Source organism: Myxine glutinosa, chromosome 8 (genome assembly GCF_964187855.1).
Source record: "Myxine glutinosa chromosome 8, kmMyxGlut1.1, whole genome shotgun sequence".
Lineage (NCBI taxonomy): Eukaryota > Metazoa > Chordata > Myxini > Myxiniformes > Myxinidae > Myxine > Myxine glutinosa.
In genome coordinates, this window is record NC_136268.1 from 71,106,696 (window position 1) to 71,132,854 (window position 26,159).

General features: G+C 42.9%; 1 protein-coding gene across 1 annotated transcript in view; it reads right to left on the reverse strand.

Annotated features, from left to right (window-relative positions):
- LOC137433134 (laminin subunit alpha-2) overlaps window positions 1-26,159 on the reverse strand; it is a 469,485-nt gene that overhangs the window by 148,852 nt on the left and 294,474 nt on the right. Inside the window, exons 26-33 of the mRNA XM_078783389.1 lie at window positions 24,979-25,158; window positions 24,608-24,790; window positions 11,278-11,399; window positions 8,861-8,978; window positions 8,505-8,648; window positions 6,190-6,317; window positions 4,131-4,217; window positions 797-987 (exon numbers count right to left, since the gene is read on the reverse strand). Of these exons, the coding sequence (XP_078639515.1) occupies window positions 797-987; window positions 4,131-4,217; window positions 6,190-6,317; window positions 8,505-8,648; window positions 8,861-8,978; window positions 11,278-11,399; window positions 24,608-24,790; window positions 24,979-25,158 (1,153 nt within the window). The remainder of the gene's footprint in view (window positions 1-796; window positions 988-4,130; window positions 4,218-6,189; window positions 6,318-8,504; window positions 8,649-8,860; window positions 8,979-11,277; window positions 11,400-24,607; window positions 24,791-24,978; window positions 25,159-26,159) is intronic.

The following is a 26,159-nucleotide window of genomic DNA, read 5'->3' on the forward strand; positions in this document are numbered from 1 at the left end:
GCACTGTGCAATTGCTCTTTAATTTTCAGGTTAATCGGATGAAAATTGACGACTCGAAGGTAAGTTGTAATTAATCAATAGCAAGTAAAAGTGGATTTTTCTACAGCTGAGTTTACCTTCATGTGCTTTGGCATCTGCACCATTAATTGTGATTTTCTAGCATTCCATTTGGTGAAATTTTATCCGTTTTCGGAAAAGCTATTCCCGTTCAAACCATTCATGGCAATCAATTTCGCAGGTGGGCAAGTTTGGTGAAAAATCTTATATCTACAAGGATTCTCATGAGACGAGTGGGATTCAGAAGCCTTGATTTGAAATTTTAAAAGCTGCGTTGTTTTTAGTCACATTTTACCCCATCCAAAACCATGATCTTTTCTACCCCCGTCAATTCACCCCAGATCCACTTTTTTGAAATACCTACTTCTTTCCTGGAAGTGCCAGTGTCCATGTGTTTTTTTTTTAACCTCTCCCACCCCCCACCCATTCCCATGCCTCCTCCCCCCAAGCCCTCTCCCACAGATCTCCCGATGTCCCACCTCTCCATCTTGTTCTCCCGCTCTGTTTATCATACGTTTTATGTTTTATGTGCCAGTTTGTCTTTTTGTGATCAATGTTAGCTCTTGCACGAGCCTCGACCTTGTATACAAAAAAAAAAAAAAAAATTCGTCCATGATTCCTAACTCTTCGACATGAAAAAATAACTTGAGCGGCACAAATAAAAAATAAAAATATTAAACGTAGCGGTCGAGTTATAGGAAAGAACAGCATTCCCGAGTTTTTGTTGGTAAGTACGTACAAACACAGTGGTGACCATGCAGAGCGTGCCGTAGCATGCATTTATCGCAGATTCGACCCATCAGGCCTTGCCGACAAACACACTGGCCCAAGCGGCCTTCACACAGCTCGTGCACTGCACCAGGCCCACACGCACAGGGTTGGCAAGAGCCTCCAATGACTTCTGGCTGCCCAAAGTATCCAGGAGAACACCTGCGCAGCAAAATAATGTGATGCAAGTAAGTACTGATGTGATCAATCAAAATTATGAAGTTATAAAAACAAAAGGCATATCCAAGCAGGAAATGTGCTGCAGGGATAAAGGCCAAAATTTTACGATAGTATAGTCCATTCGTTTGTTTGTATGTTTGTCTGTTTCTATGTTTGTCTGTTGGCATGTTTGTATGTTTGTCTGTTTGCTTGTTTGTCCGCACAGAATAAATATGATTTTCTCTGCAACCGTTGGTCTGATTGACAGGAAATATTCACCATAGGTGCAACTCCACCTGCAGAATTTTTTCATGATAATTATGACGTCATAGGTTACGTGATTTGGGCGCCATCTTGGAAAAAAAATTCGCATCTCTATATCTCCGAAAGTGCTGCATAAAAAAAATTGAGACATGGCTCATTGTAAAGAACGCTCCATGTGGAATAACATATGTTAATGATAATGTCATAGGTTCCTCCATTATGACGTCATAATTCGACAAGTACAAAACTTCATCCGATCAAGATGAAATTTATTGAGCGTCGTCTATAGACAAATCGGTGGAGAAAAAAAAAATGATGACGTCATCGGTCACGGGGTTCGGCCGCCATATTTGTTTTAACACAAAAGCCTTAAAAATCACTAAAAACACGTCCTGGTGAGGTTCTGCAATCTCTGATTGCTCTTTCTTGTTTGAAATTTGTTTAGAGGATTCCACATAGTGCAGAGGGTGTTCGTTGTCTTCTATGAGCTTACCTCAGAAGGCATCAATTTATTATGTCTGCAAATAAGGCAGACTTTACAAAATGACCCCAACTCCCAATTTTATATGTATATATGTATACAATCACGTGAAAAAGTAAGTACACCCCATGTAAAGTTTGACTTTTTCAACATATTTCAACATACAGCTATTTGATCTTCATTTCAACAATATTGATAGATAAAGGTGATATAATATAACAAATATCATGAAACATTTACATTTTGTAGTCCATTGTATAATTTAAATAAACATAAATGCAAATTTCGCATGTGGAAAAAGTAAGTACACCCTTGGCTCTAATAGGTGGTATTGCCCACTTTGGCAGAAACAACCTCAAGTAGGCGTTTCTTATAACTGTCTACCAGGCTCTGACATCGACTGGGAGAAATTTTTGCCCACTCCTCCATGCAGAATTCTTTCAGCTGTGCGATGTTTGAGGGGTTTCTTGCATGCACAGTTCGTTTCAAATCCCCCCACAACATCTCGATGAGATTTAGATGCGGGCTTTGACTTGGCCATTCCAGAACCCTCCATTTCTTTCTTTTCAGCCATTCCTTGGTGGATTTACTGGTATGTTTAGGGTCATTGTCATGTTGCAAGGTCCACCTTCGGTTGAGCTTCAACTCTCCAGCAGATGGCCTCACATTATCCTCAAACACCCTCTGGTACAATGAAGAATTCATAGTGGATTCTATGAAGGTGAGCTGCCCAGGCCCTGAGGCAGCAAAGCTGTGCCAAACCATAATATTTCCACCACCATGCTTTACAGTTGGTATCAGGTTCTTGTGGTCAAATGCTGTCTTTGGTTTTCGCCAAACCCGTCTTCTGGTACTGTGGCCAAATAGCTCCACCTTTGACTCATCTGTCCAGAGCACATTGTTCCAGAAGTGCTGGTCTATGCCGAGGTGTTCATTGACAAACTTTAGTCTTGCCCTGATATTCTTTCTGGACAGCAAAGGTTTCCTCCTGGCACACCTCCCATGTAGAATATATAATTATAAGTGGCGCATGAGCTTAGTAGAGCAACAGCCCCCTACTACTTAGTAGGATTGTACTGCAACCAATACCGGGAGGAGAATTAAGTTCTGTATTTTATCGACCAGTCCACCCTGGAGAGGGAACATCTATGGACACATGTTTCAGGCTTGTAGGCCCTCTTAAGCATGGAGCAGAACTCCGCAAAGTAACACAAACACACACGTACAAGCACAAACACACACACACTAGGACACACACACACTGACACACACGCACACACAGATAGACACACACAAACACTAACAACACATGATATACACAATCAAAATCTGTAACATATGCTCCATTACAAAGGACTATGCTTATTAAGATGCTTGATAATAATGACTGGTGATGTGATGCCATGTCACCAAGTAGGTGTGTTAAGAGGAACTGTAATGGTGAATATCATTCTCTTCACGGCACGCATAATAATCCCGGTGACTTCACAATATTCGGTGGCATAATATAATAGTGAGAGTCATGACGCATTTTCATAACCAGTCTTCAAGGTGGTAGTGAAGCTTACAAAGGTGTCCATCAAGATGGTCTCTTCGGTCGGTCTCTCTGCTATTGGAAAGATTATGGAAAAACATCTGACAGTAAACAAAACTCTGAGTGTAAAATGAGCAGAATTTATCGGGATAAAAAACACGACTTTATACATGTCAGATCCTCATCCAATTGATTTAATTAATCAACTAGACAACTTGTGTCTCACTCTCAAGAATGGCCGTCTTTTTATTCCAAGCTCTAAGGCTTGTGGAGGAGCTGCGACACAAATCACGCATACATGCAGACAGATGCATAAGACAACATCAGACCTAACCTTCACACAAACACAGCCGCTGAGATTGGGGGAAGTGACGTCACTTCCTAGAGCATTCTGGGTACCAGCGACATCATCTTAATTGCATTGCTTTTCTCTTTACACTCAGAAAGGAAATGAAGTTGAAATTTCCTCCTCTCAAAAGGATGCCAATATATAAGGGTTTCATCTGTGCTCTATCACTTTAAATGCTGAGCGTCAAGCAAGGAAGCAGCACACACCATTTCAAAAGTCTTTGGTATGACTCAGCAGGGGTTCGACCCGCAAACCTCTGCGACTCGGAGTCAATGCTCCAATCATTGTGCCACCGGGTCTGGTATATACAATTTGATTAAAGGGATTAAATAGGAAAAGTGAGTACATACACCCTATTTGATGTGAGGCATATGGCATGACTCATATGTGGCGACCCCTGCAGTAACTTAAAAATAATAGACCCAAAACTATAACATCTGCTTGTGTCGAATATCATGGTCGTCCAATAATCAAAATGAGGAATGAGTGAAGCTGAGAAGTATTCTTTCTCAATATACCTCTCACATCTCGGTCCTTCGTAGCCTTTCGGACAGGCATCACAAAAGTAGTCGCTGCTTCCCACAATAACGCAAGTTGGGCTGAAGCTGTGGAACGAGAATATTGAATAACTATAAAGGCAACGCAATGAAAGAACCACAGATTTATAATGAATCACCGACAACTAGTTAACCACAAGACCATTACGGTTTGGCATTATCATCCAAGACGACCCAGCCATACTGACCAATAGGGCCCTCTGAGAATGCATCTAACTGTTCAGATAATTATGTCACACACACACACACACACACACACACACACACACACACACACACACACACACACACACACACACACACACACACACACACACACACACACACACACACACACACTATTCGGTCTTCTTCATATATCTTCGGTGTAATCTCATAAGATGATGGTACTCTCTCAAAGTTTGATCCAGTTGAACAGAAAGTATTTTGTATTGTGTGTAAAGCACCAACAACAACAACAACCGGCATTTTAAGGCCATTTTCCCTGCAAGAGCCAGGGTTAGCCTAAAAAGAGCGGAGGTTAGCCTAAAAAGAGCAGGGGTTAGCCTAAAAAGAGCGGGGGTTAGCCTAAAAAGAGTGGAGGTTAGCCTAAAAAGAGCAGGGGTTAGCCTAAAAAGAGCGGAGGTTAGCCTAAAAAGAGCAGGGGTTAGCCTAAAAAGAGCGGAGGTTAGCCTAAAAAGAGCAGGGGTTAGCCTAAAAAGAGCGGGGGTTAGCCTAAAAAGAGCGGGGGTTAGCCTAAAAAGAGCAGGGGTTAGCCTAAAAAGAGCGGAGGTTAGCCTAAAAAGAGCGGAGGTTAGCCTAAAAAGAGCAGGGGTTAGCCTAAAAAGAGCGGAGGTTAGCCTAAAAAGAGTGGAGGTTAGCCTAAAAAGAGCGGAGGTTAGCCTAAAAAGAGCAGGGGCTAGCCTAAAAAGAGCAGAGGTTAGCCTAAAAAGAGCGGGGGTTTGTGTAAAAAGAGCGGGGGTTAGCCTAAAAAGAGCAGGGGTTAGCCTAAAAAGAGCGGGGGTTAGCCTAAAAAGAGCGGGGGTTAGTGTAAAAAGAGCGGGGGTTAGTGTAAAGCACCATTGACAGAAAAAAATGGCACAATTAAAAAAACTTCCGCCAGCCTGAACAGTTTACGTATTGTATCCCATTGATAGGCCGGATCTGGATCTGTACCTGAACCAAACTCTAATCGGCTTGTTCTTGTCAACTAACCACCTAATTCACCAAGTTTTGTCGTAACCCGTCCGCAACTTTTTGGAATATTACGTTATATATCGTTTTTGGCCGTATCTCTCAATTATGAAGAATCACATGAAAATTATCTGATTCAGATCCGGATCTTCACCAAAATCCCATAAATTAAACCTCATCACACACCCGACCTGGCTACAACATTTCGTTAGACACAGGGGTGAATACATAAGTGGGCCCATAACCTCCACCCAATTTCGGCGGCGGAGGTAATACAAGGACCACATGTTTTTTTTCTTTGTCTCTGGTTGTCTCTAGAGCTCACAGAAAGCACACACTCTGAATCAAAAGGTGAAATATTGGCATGGCATTCACGTGTAAATGCAGTAAGAATGGTATTTACTGTAAGACTCGTGTGCAATTGAACAATTCAATCCAAAAGCATGATCCTTTCTACCCTCGTCAACCCTCATACCCACAAGCCTTCCTCCTTCTAAATTTCCATTTTTCCTTCGTGAAAGTATGCTTTTGTATCCATCTTGTCCACCCCATGTGCTATCCTCTATCCCTTGTTCCTCCCCACCCCCATTACTTGTCTAAATCCACCCTCTATTTTGTCCTTCAACTCTGCTGTTGGTGCCCCCTCTCTCTTTCTACCATTGCTTTTGTTCTGTTGCATCCTGATCCATTCAGTGTACTAGCTCTTCAATGAGCCTTGACCTTGTATAACAAAAAATGACAAAGGTAAAGACACGTGACAATCTGACAGTCATTAGAGAAACCATTTTCAAAAACTAAGGAAAGAGCAAATGCATTGCACCTGTTGTGTATTCAGCATATATCTTACTTGTTGGATGGCACAGTCAAAGGGCAAGTGCATTGCTGGCAGTCATTGGGTGAGCCTTCGACAATGCGGCTGTAAAAGCCTCGTGTACACATTTCACACCTGTCGCCCACCGTGTTGTGCTGGCAATCCTGTCAGGAAAGAGAATGCAGTACCTGTATCCACACAATACCTGTTGCATATTGTTATTTCCAGAAATTCGCAGATGCCTCTGATGTTAGTGGGGTTCGGCCCCGAAACGGGTCCACGGTTGGAGTAAGATGGCCGCCTGCATGCAGCTCGTGTGTTGACCGGTGATGGAACACCTTGCCTTTATCGGACGAGCATTTGAGTGATACATTTCAACTTGAATACCTTCATTCAGACAGTTCCACCCAATGAGACTTGGGCCGACACCGTCCACAATCATGAGAGGTATGGTGGATCTCCGGCCATCATATTGTACATCGACATCAATAGTTCCTATCATTTTCATCTGCTCAACCACGTATGTATAAACAGCACTGGACTTGAGCACTGCTGGAAATTTAGACCAGATCTCTTTGTATGACTTGGCACTCATCACTGAAACGGAGGCTCCTGCATCAACCTGCACGTTGACATTTTTACCATGTATGTCAAAATCTACCACCAGTGGGAGGATTCCCCTATTCCCAGAACTGACGTTTCATATTGTACAAACATCGTCTGAAACCTCCAAATCATCTACTTCAGAATCGTGTTGAACCACATTCGTTCCCTGTTGCTCTTTCCATTTCCAAATTTGCTTACTGGACCTCTTTTTCTTCCTACAAGCCTCAACAATATACCCAACATGGAGGCAGCAATTACACTCAGTGGCCTTAAACCAGTATTCGTCAGGTGAATGGAATACGCAGGAACATCAAACCATGGTGTGAAACTTCCATTTGATCATTGACCCCTGTTCCAGTTTTGGGTGCCACAGTTACCGGCTGGCAGTACTTCTGCACTGCTTTACTGCTGGTTATAGGCCTGAACGGAATACACTCATCTTGGACACCGCACAAAGTCTATGTTTGAGCAATTCATCCAGTATCGCCCCAAACTCAAAATACTCATATATGTGTCTCAAACCCTCTTCTGGTACAGCAACCCTCTTCTGGTGAAATTGCCAAAATCAAGACTCTCTGCTCACCTTCACTCTTTCATCCCTCTTTACTCCCGCCTCTGGAACAAACTCCCTCACTCTCTTCAATCCCACTCCTCCCTCCAGGTCTTTAAAACAGCTGTTCACCACCATCTCTTGTCTTCCCCCATCCAAACCCTTGATCTTTTCTACCCCCGTTAATTCACCCCAGATCCACTTTTTTGAAATACCGACTTCTTTCCTGGAAGTTCTAGCAGTGTCCATGTGTTTTATTTTACCTCTCCCACCCCGCCTCCCCCTGCCTTCCCATGCCTCCCCCCCCCCCCCCCCAAGTCCTCTCCCTCCCACAAATCTCCCGATGTCCCTGTTCTCTGCTGTTGTACTTGTGTGTTTCCCTCCCTCTCCCCATCTTGTCTCCCGCTCCCTTTATTGTATGTTTTGTTTGTCCGATTGTTTTTTTTTGTGATTGATGTTCACTCTTACACGAGCTGCGATCTTGTATACAAAAAAAAAAAAAGATAAAAAAACGATCGGTAACTGTAATTGATTGTTCAGATTTCCAAATCAGCGAGTTGAACTTGAATCTTTGTACAATCAATGACAGTTGGGGATGAAAGTGTTCTTGAATTATATCACAGAGTTCTTTGAACGTTCTGTTAGACCGTTTGACACGTGATACTTGACTACACATGAGACCATACATTTGAGTTCCACAAACAATGAGTAAAATAGCACGCTGCTTGTCTGCATCTTCATGAGCAATGAAGTACTGGGCCAGGTGCTGCGTGTATTGTGCCCAGTCTTCAACATCTGCATTGAATTTATTAATCTTGCTGAATGCCACCATTACTCAACCCCAAAATGAGTTCACAGAAAGTTCATTTGCTTGCCAATTTATCCTCGTCACCAGCAGAAATGGATTACTCAAAGGCTCGTCTGATAAAGGCAAGGTGTTCCATCACCGGTCAACACAGCCTCGCATGCTACCTCGCAGCCTTGTGATGCATTTGAACAAAGAAGAAGTGACATCGCAGTTTCCCTGAAACGAATCCGACTTCCTGAACCTTATAGAATGCAAATCCCTAAGATTGCCGCCTTCAGTTAAGTTTGAAGCCACAATATCTGGAATACCAATCCAGTGCCCTCACCAATAAATTACCACTATACCCATTTGTAGTGAAGGTGTGGAGCAACTTGTTACATTATGTACCTGGCATTTGCCAGAGATTGGATCACAATGGTTGGCATGGTTGTTGCACTGGCAAGGCACGCAAGGTGGCAGGGGCTTCACTGTTCGATGGCCGTAAACAGTAAGTTCAAGTCCCGTCTCGCGAAAGTGGCCAAAAGCACAATCCTGGCAGACAACACACACACAGACACACACACAGACACACGTGTCAAAACCAGACATCTTGCCTCTGGTGGCCATGCCTCAAGCAATTCAAAAAATATATCATTTATTATGATAATTCTTTGTTTTACTCACGAATGGAAATCTTCCCATTACATTAAACAACCTTTTAACAACAATGTGATCAATACAAACAGAAAAAACAGATGAATCACCTGGCAAGATAGACCCGAGAACCCATGTGGGCAAACGCACTGCTCGATCTGACGTGCCCGCTCACTTAGCGAGTTTCCACTGTCTTGCATGGCTAGGCTCAGAGAGATCCCCGAAATCCTTCAAAAACAAGAATCGTAAATGGAAGAAGAAAGATGTTTGTCACATAATTATCACATTTGTCTATAAACTACAAGGAACCACAATAGGAAAATCACATTTGCGCACAACCATATTTACACATGTACGGGGCGTGGCAAGGATGGGACACGTTCGAAATATAAATGTCTTTTCATTCTAGAAGTTATTTATTCACCTGTATTGGCATTTGTAAAGTACAGACATTGGAATTTATTCATAATACACTAGGTTTTGAAAATTATGTCAGTTAAATGCCCCCCTTGGTGGGTAACACATTCCACTGTTCTGGTCCTCATACCCTTCATAACCTTCACAAGAAAATCTATCGGAATGGCCTGAATTTCACATGTAATATTTTATTTCAGTTCATTGAGTGTGTGTGGCCTGTTCCGGTACATTCCGTCTTTTAAACATCCCCACAGGAAATAACCAGGAAGACTGAGATCAGGAGATTTGGGAGGCCAATTCACATCACCAAATCTGGAGATCAGATTTTTCAGGAGATTGCTCTCTCAATAGTTTCCTAGATAGCCTTGTGGTGCGGCATGTACCCCGTATTCTTGTTTCATGGAAGCTTGCCACATGTCTGTTTATTATTAAGCCTCCCCCCTATAGCATAGGGGGAGGCTCATTTCTGTTGTTGGGTTTATTTCTACAATTAGCGCCACTAATTTTAATATTACCACAGAGTTTCTTCGACCCCGAGGAGTACTAAACCACTTCCTGCACTCCCAACACTCCAAATTTTAAAACTTTATCAACTTCCGAGCTGTATCTCAAAGCCGGCTATGACTTTCGGAATAAAAATTTGCATAAATAATGCGAATAAAAGTATGCGGGGTTGAGATAATTTTTTTGATCTTGACCTAATTTTAAGGGCATGACCTAATTATAGACATTTTAACATTTTCACCATAACTCGAATAAGGTTTCTCCGATCAGAACGAGAGTTAACTCTAGAAAGCCCAGAGCAAGACACATTTAAGCTTAATTTACATCATATCCTTCCAGGTTAAAGGTCAAAGTGTTACACCCCTAGGAGTACTAAGCCACCATTTTGTTTTTTCTCCCTTTTTCTGCAGAAACTCGTTGAAAATTGTTTCAAGACTCTTTTCAAGATTGTTGTTCAAGATTGTTGTTTCAAGATTGTTCAAGAATTGTTGTTTCAAGACCCTCACCAGAACTCTTTACAAACGAAATGGCTAACCCCCGCTCTAGCAGGGAACATGGCCTTAAAATGCATGTTGTGTTGTTGTTGTCCCTTTTTCTGCAAATGTCCGAGATGTATCTCGGAGTCGGCAGGGACTTTCAGAATTAAATTTGCATCAATAATGGGAATTTAAAGTGTGCAGGGTTGTCATCATTTTTTTTAACCTTGACCTAATTTTAAGATCCTGACCCAATTATAGACATTTTAGTGCTTTCAACCAAATTAAACTAAGGGCTGTCTGATCAGAGTGAAATTTCTCTTATCTAAATAGCCTAGGGCAAGGTGCATTTATGCTTAATTGCCATTATACCCCTCTGGGTTAAAGGTCAAGGCCAAATGGTGGTCTAAAAAAAAGTGTATTTTTGTGATCGGTCAATTTTGCCAATGTGGAATCTCAAAGACCGCTTGATCTTTCAAGATGTTCTTGCATCATAATCGTGGACCTATATTGAAGTTGTGCATCTGATATTTCATTCGTGTCCTTGACCTACTTATTATTTTTGGATTGTGACCTAACTAACAAAAAACACCTTTTTGAGCATAACTTGAATAATTATCCTCCGATTTGCATGATGTTGTGTTTCATGGATGGGTTGTAGATGAGGACACATTTTCTTTATTTACACTCTATCCCTAAATGTTGTAGGTCAAGGTCATTTGGTGTTCCGAAAAAACATGGTCATCATTGGGTCACGGGCCAAGGGTAAGTCACGGGGGATCGCCGATATCTAGTTTTTATTGATGGCACATCCATCACAAACTTGGAAATGTCTTCTGAATTATCTTTGTGCCGAAATCGTATGATATGGAACAAATAGTCCTCAATCACAAATGCTAGTTTGTTTACGTGTCCAATATACCATCCCCGAGGATTAATTGTCTTCTTTTTTTAAATCTCCAATTTATCTGATACAACCTGAAAATAAAAAACCAACAATTACCTCCCAATGTCATACAATTATTGCACCCTGAAATACGTCCCATCTTTTTGCCACAACATGTTTCAAGAAAGACAATCTCTAACAGGAAATCACATGACGTGATTAGGCAATTCACATTTTGAGAGACCTTGAATGGCGAACATGGCCGCCGTGTGATGAACGAACAAGAATGTAATCAATATCATCGAGAATGGTGAGAAAAGCTCCTCTGCTGACTGTCTGCTCATCTGTGAAAAATCTCCATTTGTGCTGTGGTTTGGTTTTTGGGAAACATCAATAAATAGTCAACACAACAAGATAATACCAGGAACTATCATGCTTAATATATAGAGTTTAATGTGGAGAATAATTAATAAAGCCACATAATTTGACAGCATTCACAAGACACACTTATTGACATTATACTTTATATAAAGGAAAGGAGGTTTTATAAAGGAAGTTTTAAAGAAAAATTGACAGAAGATGAACATGAAAGGAAATTAGAATGCATACTGAGAAAATATTGTGAAAATAATGAATGGAAAATAAAGAAAAACTATAAAGAGCCACAGAGAGTGCAGACCCTCACCAGGACTTGTTTTGTGTGGTTTTGTGTGTTTGTTTGGTTGGTGTGTAGACTATGCATTGACGACACAAGGTTATGTTCATACTGTGGACAAACGTCTTTCCGGTGTTATTAAATAGATTTACATTGCAATTGTATGTATTTTATAGATGTAGTCATGTTCCTTACTTTCTCGACGTATGCACGTTCCTAATAGACATCCTTTATAGACATACTTGCGTTCTAATAGTATGTACTTTATAGACGTGCTCACATTGTAATAGTACATCATATATAGACATACTCGCATTCGAATAGTATGTACTTTATAGATGTGCTCACATTGTAATAGTACATCATACATAGACATACTCGCATTCTAATAATATGTACTTTATAGACGAGCTCACATTGTAATAGTACATCATACATAGACATACTCGCATTCTAATAATATGTACTTTATAGACGAGCTCACATTGTAATAGTACATCATATATAGCCATACTCGCGTTCTAATAGTATGTACTTTATAGACGAGCTCACATTGTAATAGTACATCATACATAGACATACTCGCATTCTAATAATATGTACTTTATAGACGTGCTCACATTGTAATAAAACATCATATATAGACATACTCACGTTCTAATAGTATGTACTTTATAGACGTGCTCACATTGTAATAGTACATCATATATAGACATACTCACGTTCTAATAGTATGTACTTTATAGACGTGCTCACATTGTAATAGTACATCATATAGAGACATACTCACGTTCTAATAGTATGTACTTTATAGACGTGCTCACATTGTAATAGTACATCATATATAGATATACAGTCATACCCCGTTTTACGCCATTTCGACCTACGTCAAATCCGACTTTACGCCACTCTTCTAGAGTAAATTTCAGTTCAGCGAACGTCATTATGTGCGACTTTACGTCACTCCTACGGACGTGAAAAAAAATTAAACAATTTAAACAATTGGATGTTTTAACGATCGTTGATCGTTGTTTTAACGTTAATAATAATAATAATAATTCATTTATTTTGTATAGCGCTTTTCCAGAAGCCCAAAGGCGCTTTGACAGAGTGGAAAACATAATGCATAACAATACATGAAAACAACAATTGCAAAAAGACAAGAATCAAGAAAACAAACAGCAGCGATATACGGCATATATATAAGACAAGAATCAAAAAGACAAGACAAGAATCAATAGGGAAATATTTAAAGCAAAAGGAGGGAGAAGGAGAAGAGATAGTCAGGGGTTAAATGCTGTGGGTTGAATGTTGAATGCAGCGTTGAACAGGTGGGTCTTTAGTGATGTTTTGAATGTGGTGAGTGAGGAGGAGTCTCTGATGGTGTGAGGTAGTGAGTTCCAGAGGGTGGGAGCAGCGATGGAGAAGGCCCTGTCCCCCCAGGATCTGAATTTGGTCCGGATGGAGGGGGTCAGGAGGTTGGTACCAGCAGAGCGGAGGTTGCGGGTGGGAGTGTGTCTGGAGAGGAGGTCAGCCAGGTAGGATGGGGCCAGGTTATGGAGGGCTTTGTATGTCAAGAGGAGGATTTTGTACTGGATTCTCTGGGGGATGGGGAGCCAGTGAAGCTTGTAAAGGACGGGGGTGATGTGGTCACGGGTCCGGGAATGAGTGAGTAGACGGGCAGCGGAGTTCTGAATGTATTGGAGTTTATTGGTGATTTTTGAGGGTGAACCATAGAGGAGGCTATTGCAGTAGTCCAGACGGGAGGTGATGAAGGCGTGGATGAGGGTTTCTGCAGCCGTGGAGGAGAGGGATGAGCGGAGACGGGCAATGTTTTTCAGGTGAAAGAAGGCTGACTTTGTGATCTGTTTAGTGTATTTGTCGAAGGAAAGGGTTTGGTCAAAGATGACGCCAAGATTCCGGATGTGAGGGGAGGTGGATACTGGGATACCGTCGATGTTGAGGGCAAAGTTATGGGTGGATTTTGTGAGCGTTTTTGGGCCAATGATGATTATTTCAGATTTATCACAGTTAAGCTTGAGGAAGTTGATTTGAAGCCAGGATTTTATTTCAGTGATGCAGTTTGTCAGGATAGAGTGGGTGTCGGTGGAGACGGACTTGGTGGAGATGAAAAGCTGGATGTCATCGGCGAAGCAGTGGAATTGGAGACCATGACGGCGGATTAAGTGACCGAGCGGGGACAGGTAAAGGATGAAGAGGAGGGGGCCAAGAACTGAACCTTGGGGGACACCTTGGGGGAGGGGAGCAGTGGGGGATTTGCAGTTATTGATGGAGATGAACTGGCATCTGTCAGAGAGGTATGATTTAATCCAAGAGAGGGCAGTGCCGGTGACGTTAAAGGTGGATTCAAGTCGGGTGAGGAGGATAGTGTGATCGATGGTGTCAAAGGCAGCGCTGAGGTCGAGGAGGACGAGAATGTTGAGGTTGCCAGCGTCAGAGGAGAGGAGAAGGTCGTTGGTGATTTTGAGGAGAGCAGTTTCAGTACTGTGGTTGGAGCGGAATCCGGATTGGAATGTTTCATACAAGTTATTGGCAGAGAGATGATGTTTGAGTTGAGTGGCTACAGCGCGTTCCAAAACTTTTGACAGAAAGGGTAGGTTGGAGATGGGTCTGAAGTTGTTTAGGGTGTCAGGGTTTAGACCAGGTTTTTTTAGAATGGGGGTAACAGCAGCAATTTTGAGGGAAGGTGGGACGATGCCTGTAGACAGGGAGGAGTTTATTGTTGCAATGATAAGTGGAGAGAGAGCAGGGAGGGAGGCTTTGACAAAGCTGGAGGGGATGGGGTCAAGAGTGCAGGTGGCAGTTTTCATTCCTATGAGGAGTTCAGAGAGGTCAGTAGGAGAGATTGGGGAGAACCGAGACAGGGGATGGCAGGACAAGGGGGGGCAGGTGGTTGGAGGGGGAGCGGGTGCGGCGGTGGTCAAGCTGTTGTAGATGTTGTCAATTTTGCGTTGGAAGAAAGAGAGGAAGGAGATGCAGTTGTCTACTGTGAATGACTGGGTGGTGGTGTTCAGGGGGCGGAGGAGTTTGTTTATTGTCGAGAAGAGTGCTTTTGGGTTTCCGGAGCCAGAGTGGATAATTTGAGAGTAGTAGGCAGAGCGGGCGCGGGAGAGGGCATCTTTGTAGTGTTGTATGTGGTCCTTGTAGGCTTGGGAGTGAACTGTGAGACCCGTTTTATTGCGGAGTCTTTCAAGTTGGCGAGCACGAGTTTTCATCAGGTGGAGTTCAGGGGTAAACCAGGGAGCAGAATGGGTGAAAGAAACTGTTTTGGTTTTTACAGGCGCAAGCTGGTCAAGGCAGGAGGAGAGAGTGTGGTTGTAGTAGTCAGTGAGGTCGGAAGGGGTGTGGAGGTCAATGAAGGGAGAAGTGGACATTTTTTCAGAGAGGGTGGATGAGAATGAGGTAGGTGAAAGAGCGTTTAGCTTACGGAAGTTGATTGTGCGATAATGCCTTGGTGTTGGGGCGGGGATGTTGATGGTCAGAGTGATGGCTAAGTGGTCAGAGAGGGTGAGGTCGGAGCCATAGAGATGGTGCAAATTTAATCCAGTGGAGCAGACAAGGTCCAAAATGTGACCACGGATATGGGTAGGAAAGTCGACATGTTGAGTGAGGTTAAAGCAGGTGAGTAAATCAGTGAAGTCAGTGGTTATTGTGGAGTCAGTGGAGTCCATGTGGATATTGAAATCACCAAGGAGGAGGATTGAGGGGGAGAGGGAACATAGCTGGGTCAGAAAGTAGGAGAAGTCAGACAGGAATGATGGGTGGGGTTTGGGAGGGCGGTAGACGACAGCCATGACTGACTGCGTGTGACCAGAGAGTTTTAAAGCCAGGTGTTCAAATGATGGAGCAGATGAGATGGAGATGAGGTTGGTCTTGATGTCTTGACGGTGGATAACGGCAATTCCACCACCTCGGCCCTCCGAGCGTGGTTTATTGACGTAGGAATATCCATTGGGTGTGGTGAGGTTGAGTGTGTAGTAGTCCAGAGGTTGTTGCCAGGTTTCGGTGAGACAGAGAAAGTCCAGTTTGTTATCCAGGATGTATTCGTTCAGGATGAGGCATTTATTGTTGAGGGACCGGGTGTTGAACAGGGTGAGCTTGATGTTGTTTTGAACAGCAGGGATGAATTCAGGTGATTTAGCCAGGGTTCGTAGGCAAGAGGTGCGATCGTGTGGGTTGCTGTGACCAGGTGCGCTGGGACGAAGAGTGAGAGTGCGCTGAGCCGACCAGAGGACGGGGATGGAGTGACCTGATTGCAAATAAACAAACTTGCGACCGGAGCCACGGTGAATGTACCTGGGTCGTCGGAGGAGTCCATTTGATTTGATGGCAGAGATGCATGATGGGGTGGAGCGGGTATTGAGCAGAAGAAGCCTTGCGGCGGAGTACTTCAGAGCCATGCCAGGCAGGAGCGAAGGGACGAGTACGAGGCCAAGGTCGAGGAGGCAAAGCGGCAAACGCAGCGGCAAACGCAGGCAAACGGGTGGAGCGGCAAACGTTGATGTTTTAACGATCGAACGATAACGATCGATAACGTTAACGAACGATAACGATCGAACGATAACGAACGATAACGAACGATAACGATCGAAACAATTAAAAATACAATAAAAAGCACATTAAAAATATTTTAAAATGTACGTACAGTATACGTATGCGGAGCTGCTGGTTCTCATTCAAAACAAAGGTGACGCCATATGCATTTTGTCCTGCGCTGCGGTCGCGTGCTTGCTTTGCCTTTCGCTGGTATTTTTGTGATTATTCCTTTGCTGTGTAAAGCAACCAACGTATAACGGCAAAACATGACGATGCCGGCTCGGACGACCGTCCGTGGCAGACGTCACGTCACGTCACCGTGCAGAGTGTGCAATGTCCGCGACGAGGTCAGGCCCCATGGCCCATGTGAAACGAACGACCGTGTCATGCCTCGAGCCGGGGTGCCTCGTTGGGCACCTCGCCGGCATCCGGCGTCGACGAACCGATCGACGTGTGCATGTGCACATGTGCATGGATTTGCAATTTGCAATTTGCTGCGAATCCGCAGCCTCCTCCAGTTATTTACTCTAGTTTTACGGTGTTTGTCTTCATTTTAAGGCATTTTTAAGACATTACGCCCAGTTTACGTCAAAAACCGAGTTACGTCACGGCTTATGGAACCAATTAATGATGTAGGCCGGGGTATTACTGTACTCACGTTTTATTAGTATGTACTTTATAGACGTACTTGCATTTTTATTGCACCTACGTTATAGACGTACTCGGGTGAAAAAAGATAACGTGCAATGCTGGCTACCACCAGGTGGCATTTGTGGCCGACCTTCGCACATTCTGTGAGGCCAGACAAAGACAAACAAACAATCCCAAAATGGAATAGCCTCTGGTGAGGGTAACAAGGAAAAACTGCAAAAAGTACTCAGGATAGATTTTGCTTTTAATTACAGTACACATTAGGGATAACTTCCTATTAACACAATGACCATAATGGTCCGAGAGCTAGGTGGATTTTATTTGACATGGAAACTACAAAAGCTTTGTCATGCTGGTGTGGTACAGGTAGCTTACCTGACCCCAGAAAGCCAATTCTTAAGTGCAGCTAGCGGTGGGTGGGGTAGGGGGCGCCACTCAAAGTACCCCCCAGATTGGTTTTATTTGACATAGAGACTACAAGACCAACTCATATGCCAAGTGGTAGGGTGATCTCCACCGACTACAAATCTGCAACTTAAGAAGAAACTTTCTGGTGGGGAGGTCACTTAAGAACAACATTAATTAGTGCTAATTAGGCCTTTATATGACATATAAGCTACAAAACTGAAATCACATACAACATGTAGAGAATGGTCCCCTCATCAATAAACAACAACTTAAGAACAGAATATGTGGTGGTAAGGTCACTTAAGAAGAGGTCAAAGGTCACGGAATAGGGGTTTCCAGCTCTTAATTACTGTTTGATTACAACATTCCACATGATACACACATGGCGTTGTCATTGAAACCTATATCAGTGGAGCCTGAAGTGAGATACATGAGAAGCAGAAATTTTCCAATACCATTTCCTTTGATTTCAATCAGCGAAAACATTTTAAAATGCACCTATTTGACCCCCATGGCTAATAACACTGTTATTTGACATGTAAGCTACAAAACTTAAATCACATACAAAATGTAGAGAATGGTCCCCTCATCAATAAACCACAACTTAAGAACAGAATATGTGGTGGTAAGGTTACTTAAGAAGAGGTCAAAGGTCACGGAATAGGGGTTTTCTGCACTTAATTACATGAAAAACTTGTAAACTGTAAAGACATTGTAAAAGCTGTAACATTTATTATAACAATTTCTGCTAAATTAGTACAGGTAAAATTTCTTCTAAATTACGACAAGTAATTTCTTAGAATTGCCTGTACAAACTATACTTCAACAATTTCCGAGAAATTATATTTGAGGAATTCCCTGTCCAGCAATTTCCTGTAAATTATAAACTCCAAGGATTCCTCATCTAACATACTTGAAAATAATTCACCAAATTCCGAGAAATAATATTTGAAGGACCCCACCCACCGCTAGCTGCACTTAAGAATTGGCTTTCTGGGGTCAGGTAAGCTGCTGTACTACACCAGCATGACTAAGCTTTTGTAGTTTCCATGCCAAATAAAATCCACCCAGATCTTGGACTATTAGACCTGTCAGACATGTCAACGATTAACGACATACCTAATCTAATTTACATTGTAATGCCCTGAAAGAGAGGTTTTGCGTTTCTGATTTCCACACAATCTGATAATAGGAGCATTATAATCGACACATGCAAAAACCTTCAGAGATCCATGTTTCATTTTCTCCATAAGAAATAACATGCCCCCAACTTTTGTTGATTTTCGAACCCACTAACATATGTCATTTTTTTATTTCAGGTGAGGCCTATGCTTGATTATGGAGCATGCTAGCGGGGTAGCTCCTGACCCTGGCAGGAAGTGTATCCTCCATGTGGGAAAAGCAGATGAGACCACTGGCAACATCGCACCCATCACTGAAGACCATTGGTCATCCATCATCAATGTAGCAGCAAGGAGGAGACAAAAACGAAATTTTGTCACATCCAAGTACTATACGATAATTCAGTCGCTGCCAGATGAATCCGACAGTAGCCATGGCTATCACGTGAACTGTTACAAAAACTTTACTGCCGTGCCACGTGATGATACAACAGAAAAAACCCAGACACATGCATCAAGTGAGAAGACCCTGCGTTCATCATGTGATTTTGCCCCGTCAACGTCTACCTCGGGTATTTTCCCACGCATTTGCCTGTTTTGCAAGAAAGCTAGGAAGAAGAAGTAGGGTGGTAGAGAAGAACATCTTGGTGAATGTGAAACTCTTGAAGCTGAGATAAAAATAAAAACTGCTGCAGCTGATAAAAAGGACAACAGCCTTCTTGGACTGATCTCTGGTGTAGACTTTCGATGTAAAGAGGTTCGGTACCATCACAGTTGCAGAAGTACTTACCTTTCCAATGCACAGTCTCTCCATAGGCCTACTGCTATTGCAGGTAGCATTTCTTTGTTAGGTTTATATGCTCACATCGAGAAATCAGTTATATTTGGCAAAAGGCCTGAACTTCTTACATCCATCTTCACTCGGTACCAAGAGCTTTGTGAAGACGCCGGTGAGACTCCAATTTCTACAGCCAGAAATTTGGCAACAAACTTACAGAATAAATTTGGTGACATAATTAGGGTAGAGTGTAAAGATAGGGCTAGAAAGGCAGGGGCCATTGTTTATCCCACAGGTTTAGGTGAGCACCTTATCCATACAGCCTATGATTATGCAGCATCGCCTGAAGGCATTCAGTAGATGCCCAGTAGATCTTACACTGGAACAGACAGTAAATGCCGATTCTGCATCCAGACGGACTGGTATATCATCCATGACAAACAACTTCAGTGGACGTCTTCGCTGGATGTTAACCAAGTCCACCAGAGCAGCAATTATATCAAGGGCATTAGCAATGACCGGACTATCTCAAACGGAAGACATCACAGCTGAACTCCGCCCAGCCCGCATCAGAAGGGACACAAGCGATTTGCATAAGGTTGTAAACCAGATAAAAGACTCATGCAATCCATTTAAGTACACTGAAATATCGGATAGGCTGTACAACATCAGCACTGGTAAGGCAGCGACAGATTCCATTAAGACATGTTTGCTGGCCATCCGGGAGAAAGGACAAGCCAGATACAACGAATTTGTTGATGCCTGCATTGAAGATCCAAATCGGTTTGAACGGCCAATCAAAAGGGAGAAGCTCAGAACCTTCACGGAAAATGGCACAGTAAATAAGCGTAACAGAGACAAACGTGTTGCATCACTTGTGTGCACTCGTGACCTTATGGGACGCCTGGTTGTCATTGCTTGTCAGAGAAAACTTGATTTGAAACATATCTTTTCATATCCACTGACACCGGTTCCACTGTCCATGTGCAGCACAGACGGTTGTATGGTCAAGACGGAAAAGAGTGGCCTTCTGGAGCTGTTAGAGAGCAAAGTTCCCTCTGTCACACCAAGCTCAGTTGATGCCTATGTGGTTGATGGTATGTTCCTGCTACATGTTCTTCCACCCCACATTCCAGGAACGTATGGAGCCTTGGCAGCCGGCATTTTAAGACAAGTCACCGCTCTCTCCCATGGAAGAGTGCATCTCATCTTTGACGCATATCCAGTCCTATCAATAAAAGACTGTGAAAGAGCAAGAAGAGGTCTGGATGACACAGACAAGAAAGAATACGCCATATCTGGACCTGAACAGCACCGCCCGAGAAATATCTTGGATTGCCTAAAGTCAAGATCATTCAAAGAGCAGCTACCAAAATTCCTGGCAATGGAATGGGAGGCCCAGCAATATGCAGACATATTTCAAGGACGACTTGTGTATCTCTCGTATCTTGGAGCATGCTACCTTTTCTACGTGAAAGATGGGAAAGTCATGAAGGAAGAAGTAGAGACCTTGAAAACCAATCATGAAGAAGCTGACACCTTGATCTGCACTCATGTTAGTCACATTGACAAGGAAAATGCAAAGAACATAGCAGTCAGGGCATCAGATACAGATGTCGCCGTCATTCTGCTGTATCACTGCAGGCAGTTCAAAGCACATATTTGGATGGATGTTGGGACATCGGGAAGGAATGACAGGCGATTCATAGACATCACTGCAATTAGCAAAGTCTTGGAACCCCCACTCTGTCAAGCACTAGCTGGCTTCCATGCATTTACGGGATCAGATTACACATCTGCCTTCTTCAAAAAAGGAAAGAAACGTCCCTTCAAAATTCTTGAGGGTTATAAGGATGCTCAAGACGCATTTGCAGAGATGGCAACGGACAACTTGGGATTGGATTCAGTGGAAGTAATCATGTCTTTCACTGCAAGAATGTATGGAGCCAAGCCAATTCAAGCACTTTCACTCAATGCACACCGCTATAAAGTGTTTCAGAAGACATATGCACCAAAGGCCACAGCGAAGAATCCTCTTGAGAACCTTCGGGGCATCGATGCAACCATGATACCACCGTGTGAAGCCGAGGTCTCCCAGAAAATCAAGCGTGCATCATTTGTTGCCAAAATGTGGGCGGATGCCAACAAAAAGATGATATGTCAACAGCCAACTGCAGAAAATGGCTGGGAGGTTCAAGGGGCAAGCCTACGACATCATATGGTTTGATGGACCACAGATACCTGGATCTCTTGTTCCTGATGAAGGAGAAACTGAAACTGATGCCGAGGATAATGACAACTTTGAACCCTGCTCTTCTGATGAGGACATTTTGCAATCCGATGAAGATGAAGAACAGTAACTCTTAATTTCAAATCTCAGATACAATGTATGTTACACTTACAGGAGGACAAGGCACTGCAAACAGTTTCCAATACGTTTTCTAACATTCTAAACACTAGGAATTCGTCGAAGGATGCATTCAGTGTTTGGTTCTTGTGCAGGAGTGTTTTGTGCTCGAGTTTTAGGCCTACTTAATTATCCAGGTGTTATCGATGTACAGTGTACAGTAGTTGCCATTTAACTTTCCAATCAGATTGAGAAGGTTAAATGCCCTGTTCTTAAGTGACCTCCGCACCACAATTTTTTTTCTTAACTTGTTGTTTATTGATGAGGGGGCCATTCTCTATACATTTTGAATCTGGTTTCAGTTTTGTAGCTTACATGTCAAATAAAACTAGTTCAAAGGTCATTCAGTCAAAATTGGCATTTTTGACCTGTTCTTAAGTGACCTCCCAAGCACAAATTTTATTCTTAAGGTGGTGCTCGTTGATTAGGGGACCGTACTCTACATTTTCCATGTGGTTTCAGTTTTGTAGCTTACATGTCAAATAACAGTGTAAATAGCCATGGGGGCCAAATAGGTACATTATAAAATGTTTTCGCTGATTGAAATCAAAGGAAGTGGTAAGATTGGAAAAATTTCTGCTTCTCATGTATCTCACTTCAGGCTCCACTGATATAGGTTTCATTGACAACGCCATGTGTGTATCATGTGGCATGTTGTAATCAAACAGTAATTAAGAGCTGGAAACCCCTATTCCGTGACCTTTGACCTCTTCTTAAGTGACCTTACCACCACATATTCTGTTCTTAAGTTGTTGTTTATTGATGAGGGGACCATTCTCTACATGTTGTATGTGATTTCAGTTTTGTAGCTTATATGTCAAATAAAGGCCTAATTAGCACTAATTAATGTTGTTCTTAAGTGACCTCCCCACCAGAAATTTTCTTCTTAAGTTGCAGATTTGCAGTCAGTGGAGATCACCCTACCACTTGGCATATGAGTTGGTCTTGTCGTCTCTATGTCAAATAAAACCAATCTGGGGGGTACTTTGAGTGGCGCCCCCTACCCCACCCACCGCTAGCTGCACTTAAGAATTGGCTTTCTGGGGTCAGGTAAGCTACCTGTACCACACCAGCATGACAAAGCTTTTGTAGTTTCCATGTCAAATAAAATCCACCTAGCTCTCGGACCATAAGCTCATGGGGGAGCTTACACATATATTAGGTGTAGGAGGACATCAGCCCACTAATGCTCTTTTAGTACGCAAATGTTTATGGGATTTGAACCTCAGCAACCAGCATCACAAACCTTGGCCTGAGATCGGAATACCAAACAGGTAAATCGGTTTTATATATCAGACCTCATTCAGGATGTATCAGACTTCCACCCCTCTGAGGCCATCGACATATTACAGAAGCAAAATGGCAGAAGTTGTTTATTTAAACTTTCAGCAAGTTGATAAACGTTTAATGACATTGATGGATGTTTAAAAGCTTTAGTGTTGTATCTGTATAGTTTAGACCCTTACTTTTTAAATTACGACTCAAGTTTTAAATATTTGTAGAGCAATTGTCTCCCTTGTCCGCCTCCCATGGACACCCATGAAAAAAAGATGAATTGTCAGAGGTGGCAAATCTTTCCCGATTATGACTCGCTTTCTCACACATCGATATAATAATAGCGTAAGGACTCGACTTTGTTATCCCTTTTACGCCGCACCCAGTGACCCGATGCCCACGGCACTAATGGATTTACGATCTACGAACCGCACTCTTTGTTTATCACCTACAGCCATACTCGAAAAATCTGAATTAGCCGACGTTGGGGCCCAAAAGCATCCGATTAACTGCTGATACGACGCCATCTTACGACGCCATCGTATTGGCGTCTGCTGGACGAAGGCGAAGCAAGCCGTCCGCTGATTGGACAGGCGAAGGCGAAAGCAAGCCGTCCACTGAGTGGACAATCCAGAGCATGCATTTGTGCCGGTGTCGGCGATCGTTGTTCATATACGCACTCTTCATTCTCATCTTTCTTCCTAACTCTTACTCGGACAAGCAAATCCCCTATGCCATCCATAATGGTACACTCTATCCATACACCACATCCTCCCTTTAGTGGATGTTCCACGGGTTTCGGCTAGTCACCAATGTTTCTCCTCATTGCAACAATTGATCATCATCCAGGTCAATAATTCCATAACTATTTATGTTTCTCAATGGCAAAATATTTTTCAAATACACAACCTTCCTCCCCTTTACACTCACATCCAATTATGTTTCACTCAGCTTATCCATGCACTTGCAAATAAATAGCAAATCATATCTATCTATAATTCCAGTAATCTCTGTCTGTACGTTTGTCTGTGACCGCTGTTTCTCGACAACCACGGGTCCGATATACTTTTAACTTGCCAGGTATATTGCTGGGGACCCGAGGATGTGCCTTTTCAAGGTTTCATATTAATCGGACAATTACTTACCGAGCTATGTCCAAAAAACGATTCAACCAATCAGAGAGCAGCGAACGATCGCGTGTGCCGAACGTGGCGGACACACTCTGCCTCGGATGGCACATTTGAGAGCGTATTCATTTATTTCACGTTTGCAAACTATGTTGGCGTTAAACTACGTTTTAAAACTAATAAAAACGAATTTGCGATTCATTCGCTTTCCTGCGCGTTTGTGCACGCGATGGCGATTTCTTTACCAAACTCCGGAAGCCGTTCGCTTTGGACCAAACCATTGCATGTAAATAGAGGGGGGGGTTCTGTGGTCGTTGCGAATGGACCAAACCATTCATGTAAATAGAGGGGGGGGATTGTCACTGTACTCGCAAGCCGTTCGCCGTTCGCTTTGGCGTTGCGAATGGACCAAACCATTTCATGTAAATAGAGGGGGGGGATATAATTTTAGATAGATATATAGTACGGGCATATATATAGTACGGGCATGCCCTAGTATTGTAAACCGTGATAAAACGAGTTATGCTGACGTGGGTGACCTGCCATCAAAAGGTTTTACAAAAAAAAAGTATAAGCTTTTGTTTCTCACAATTACCTCCACAAAATGAATCTGATGTTTACCCTGCTGAGCAGCCACGGACATTGTGCTGTGATATGCCACGACTCCTGCTCCACGTCGACCTGCCATCAGGACCTGAGGCTCAGGACTGGCTGGGATGTTCACTTCACCGCCCTCAAATGAGATGGTGTAAGTCAGCTGACCTCCATATGCCATCAGCTTAATAAATGGGGAAAAAGATGTGAGGAGGAAGGAGCATTAGCTGAGGAGGTTTTCACATGGCCCTTGCAACTTCAGAACAGAATAAACACCAAATAAAAGATGCAGCAGAGAGACATGGCAGTTCAGTCTTATGAGTGTGGAAATGATTAGAAAGGCAATATTTAGATACTAATGGCTCAAGGCACCTTGTGCCCAAGTAGCTCTTGTGGAAGCTTCCAATAAAAGAGGCTGCTGCGGAGGTCAAGAGAAGCATCATCGACACTGACGATGGTTTCTGGCCAATGGAAGCGTACTCCTCGGCGTGTGGAACGGGTGTTCGCCTGATTTGCCACCTCGAGTAAATCCTGATGGTGATTCATGGTCAGCTGGGGGGTATTGGGCAAGAAAGAAAAGTACACATGTTAATTGGAGATGGACTGATAAACATGATATAATTATAATATATACTGTATACATATATATATATATATATATATATATATATAACTGTAAGAAATAGTAGAAACTCCAAAGTACGAGCAGGGCGTCTCATTTGTATTGAATATATAATCGTTAGATTAAATAAGACGCGGACGTAGCTTCAGGACGTCGATCTTTAATTGTCGACAAGCTTTCGACCAACAAAGGTCTTCTTCTGAGTCAGCCCCAAGTTCGACGGAAGTTCCGTCGAACTTGGGGCTGACTCAGAAGAAGACCTTTGTTGGTCGAAAGCTTGTCGACAATTAAAGATCGACGTCCTGAAGCTACGTCCGCGTCTTATTTAATCTAACGATTATATATATATATATATATATATATATATATATATATATATATATATATATATATATATATATATATATATGTTTGTAGGTTTGTTTGTTTGACTTACATGCACTCCTAAACCGCTAGATGGAATGAGTTGAAAAGTGGTGATTATACTCGGGATTTGCTCCGGACGGTTTTATGTGGTATAAACAATTAGTAGTCTCGACAATTAAAGGTAGTCGGAAAACCCCAATTCTCTCTACGTAAATGTAGCCTGGTGTTGGCTAGGTGGTTAGGGTGCCGGCTTGGGATCCTAGGATCCTGGGTTTGTAATGCCGGTCGATCGGCGAATTAATGCCAGGGGGGTTGACTCAGCCTGTCATCCTTCCAAGGTCGGCAAATTGAGTACCAGTTCACTGGTAATTCCCTGTGTGTCACAAGAGGCGACGAACAGGGTTGGCGGCAGGAAGGGCATCCGGCTGTAAAACAATGCTTCAAAAAGGGGACCACGGGGTGCCCGAAGAAGGTCAACCCCTGCTCTGCGGGGAAAAATGGTCTCTAAAGGTGGTTCTTGTTCTCCATGTAAATGTTTGTCAGGCTGGCAGGATGGCCTGGCCGA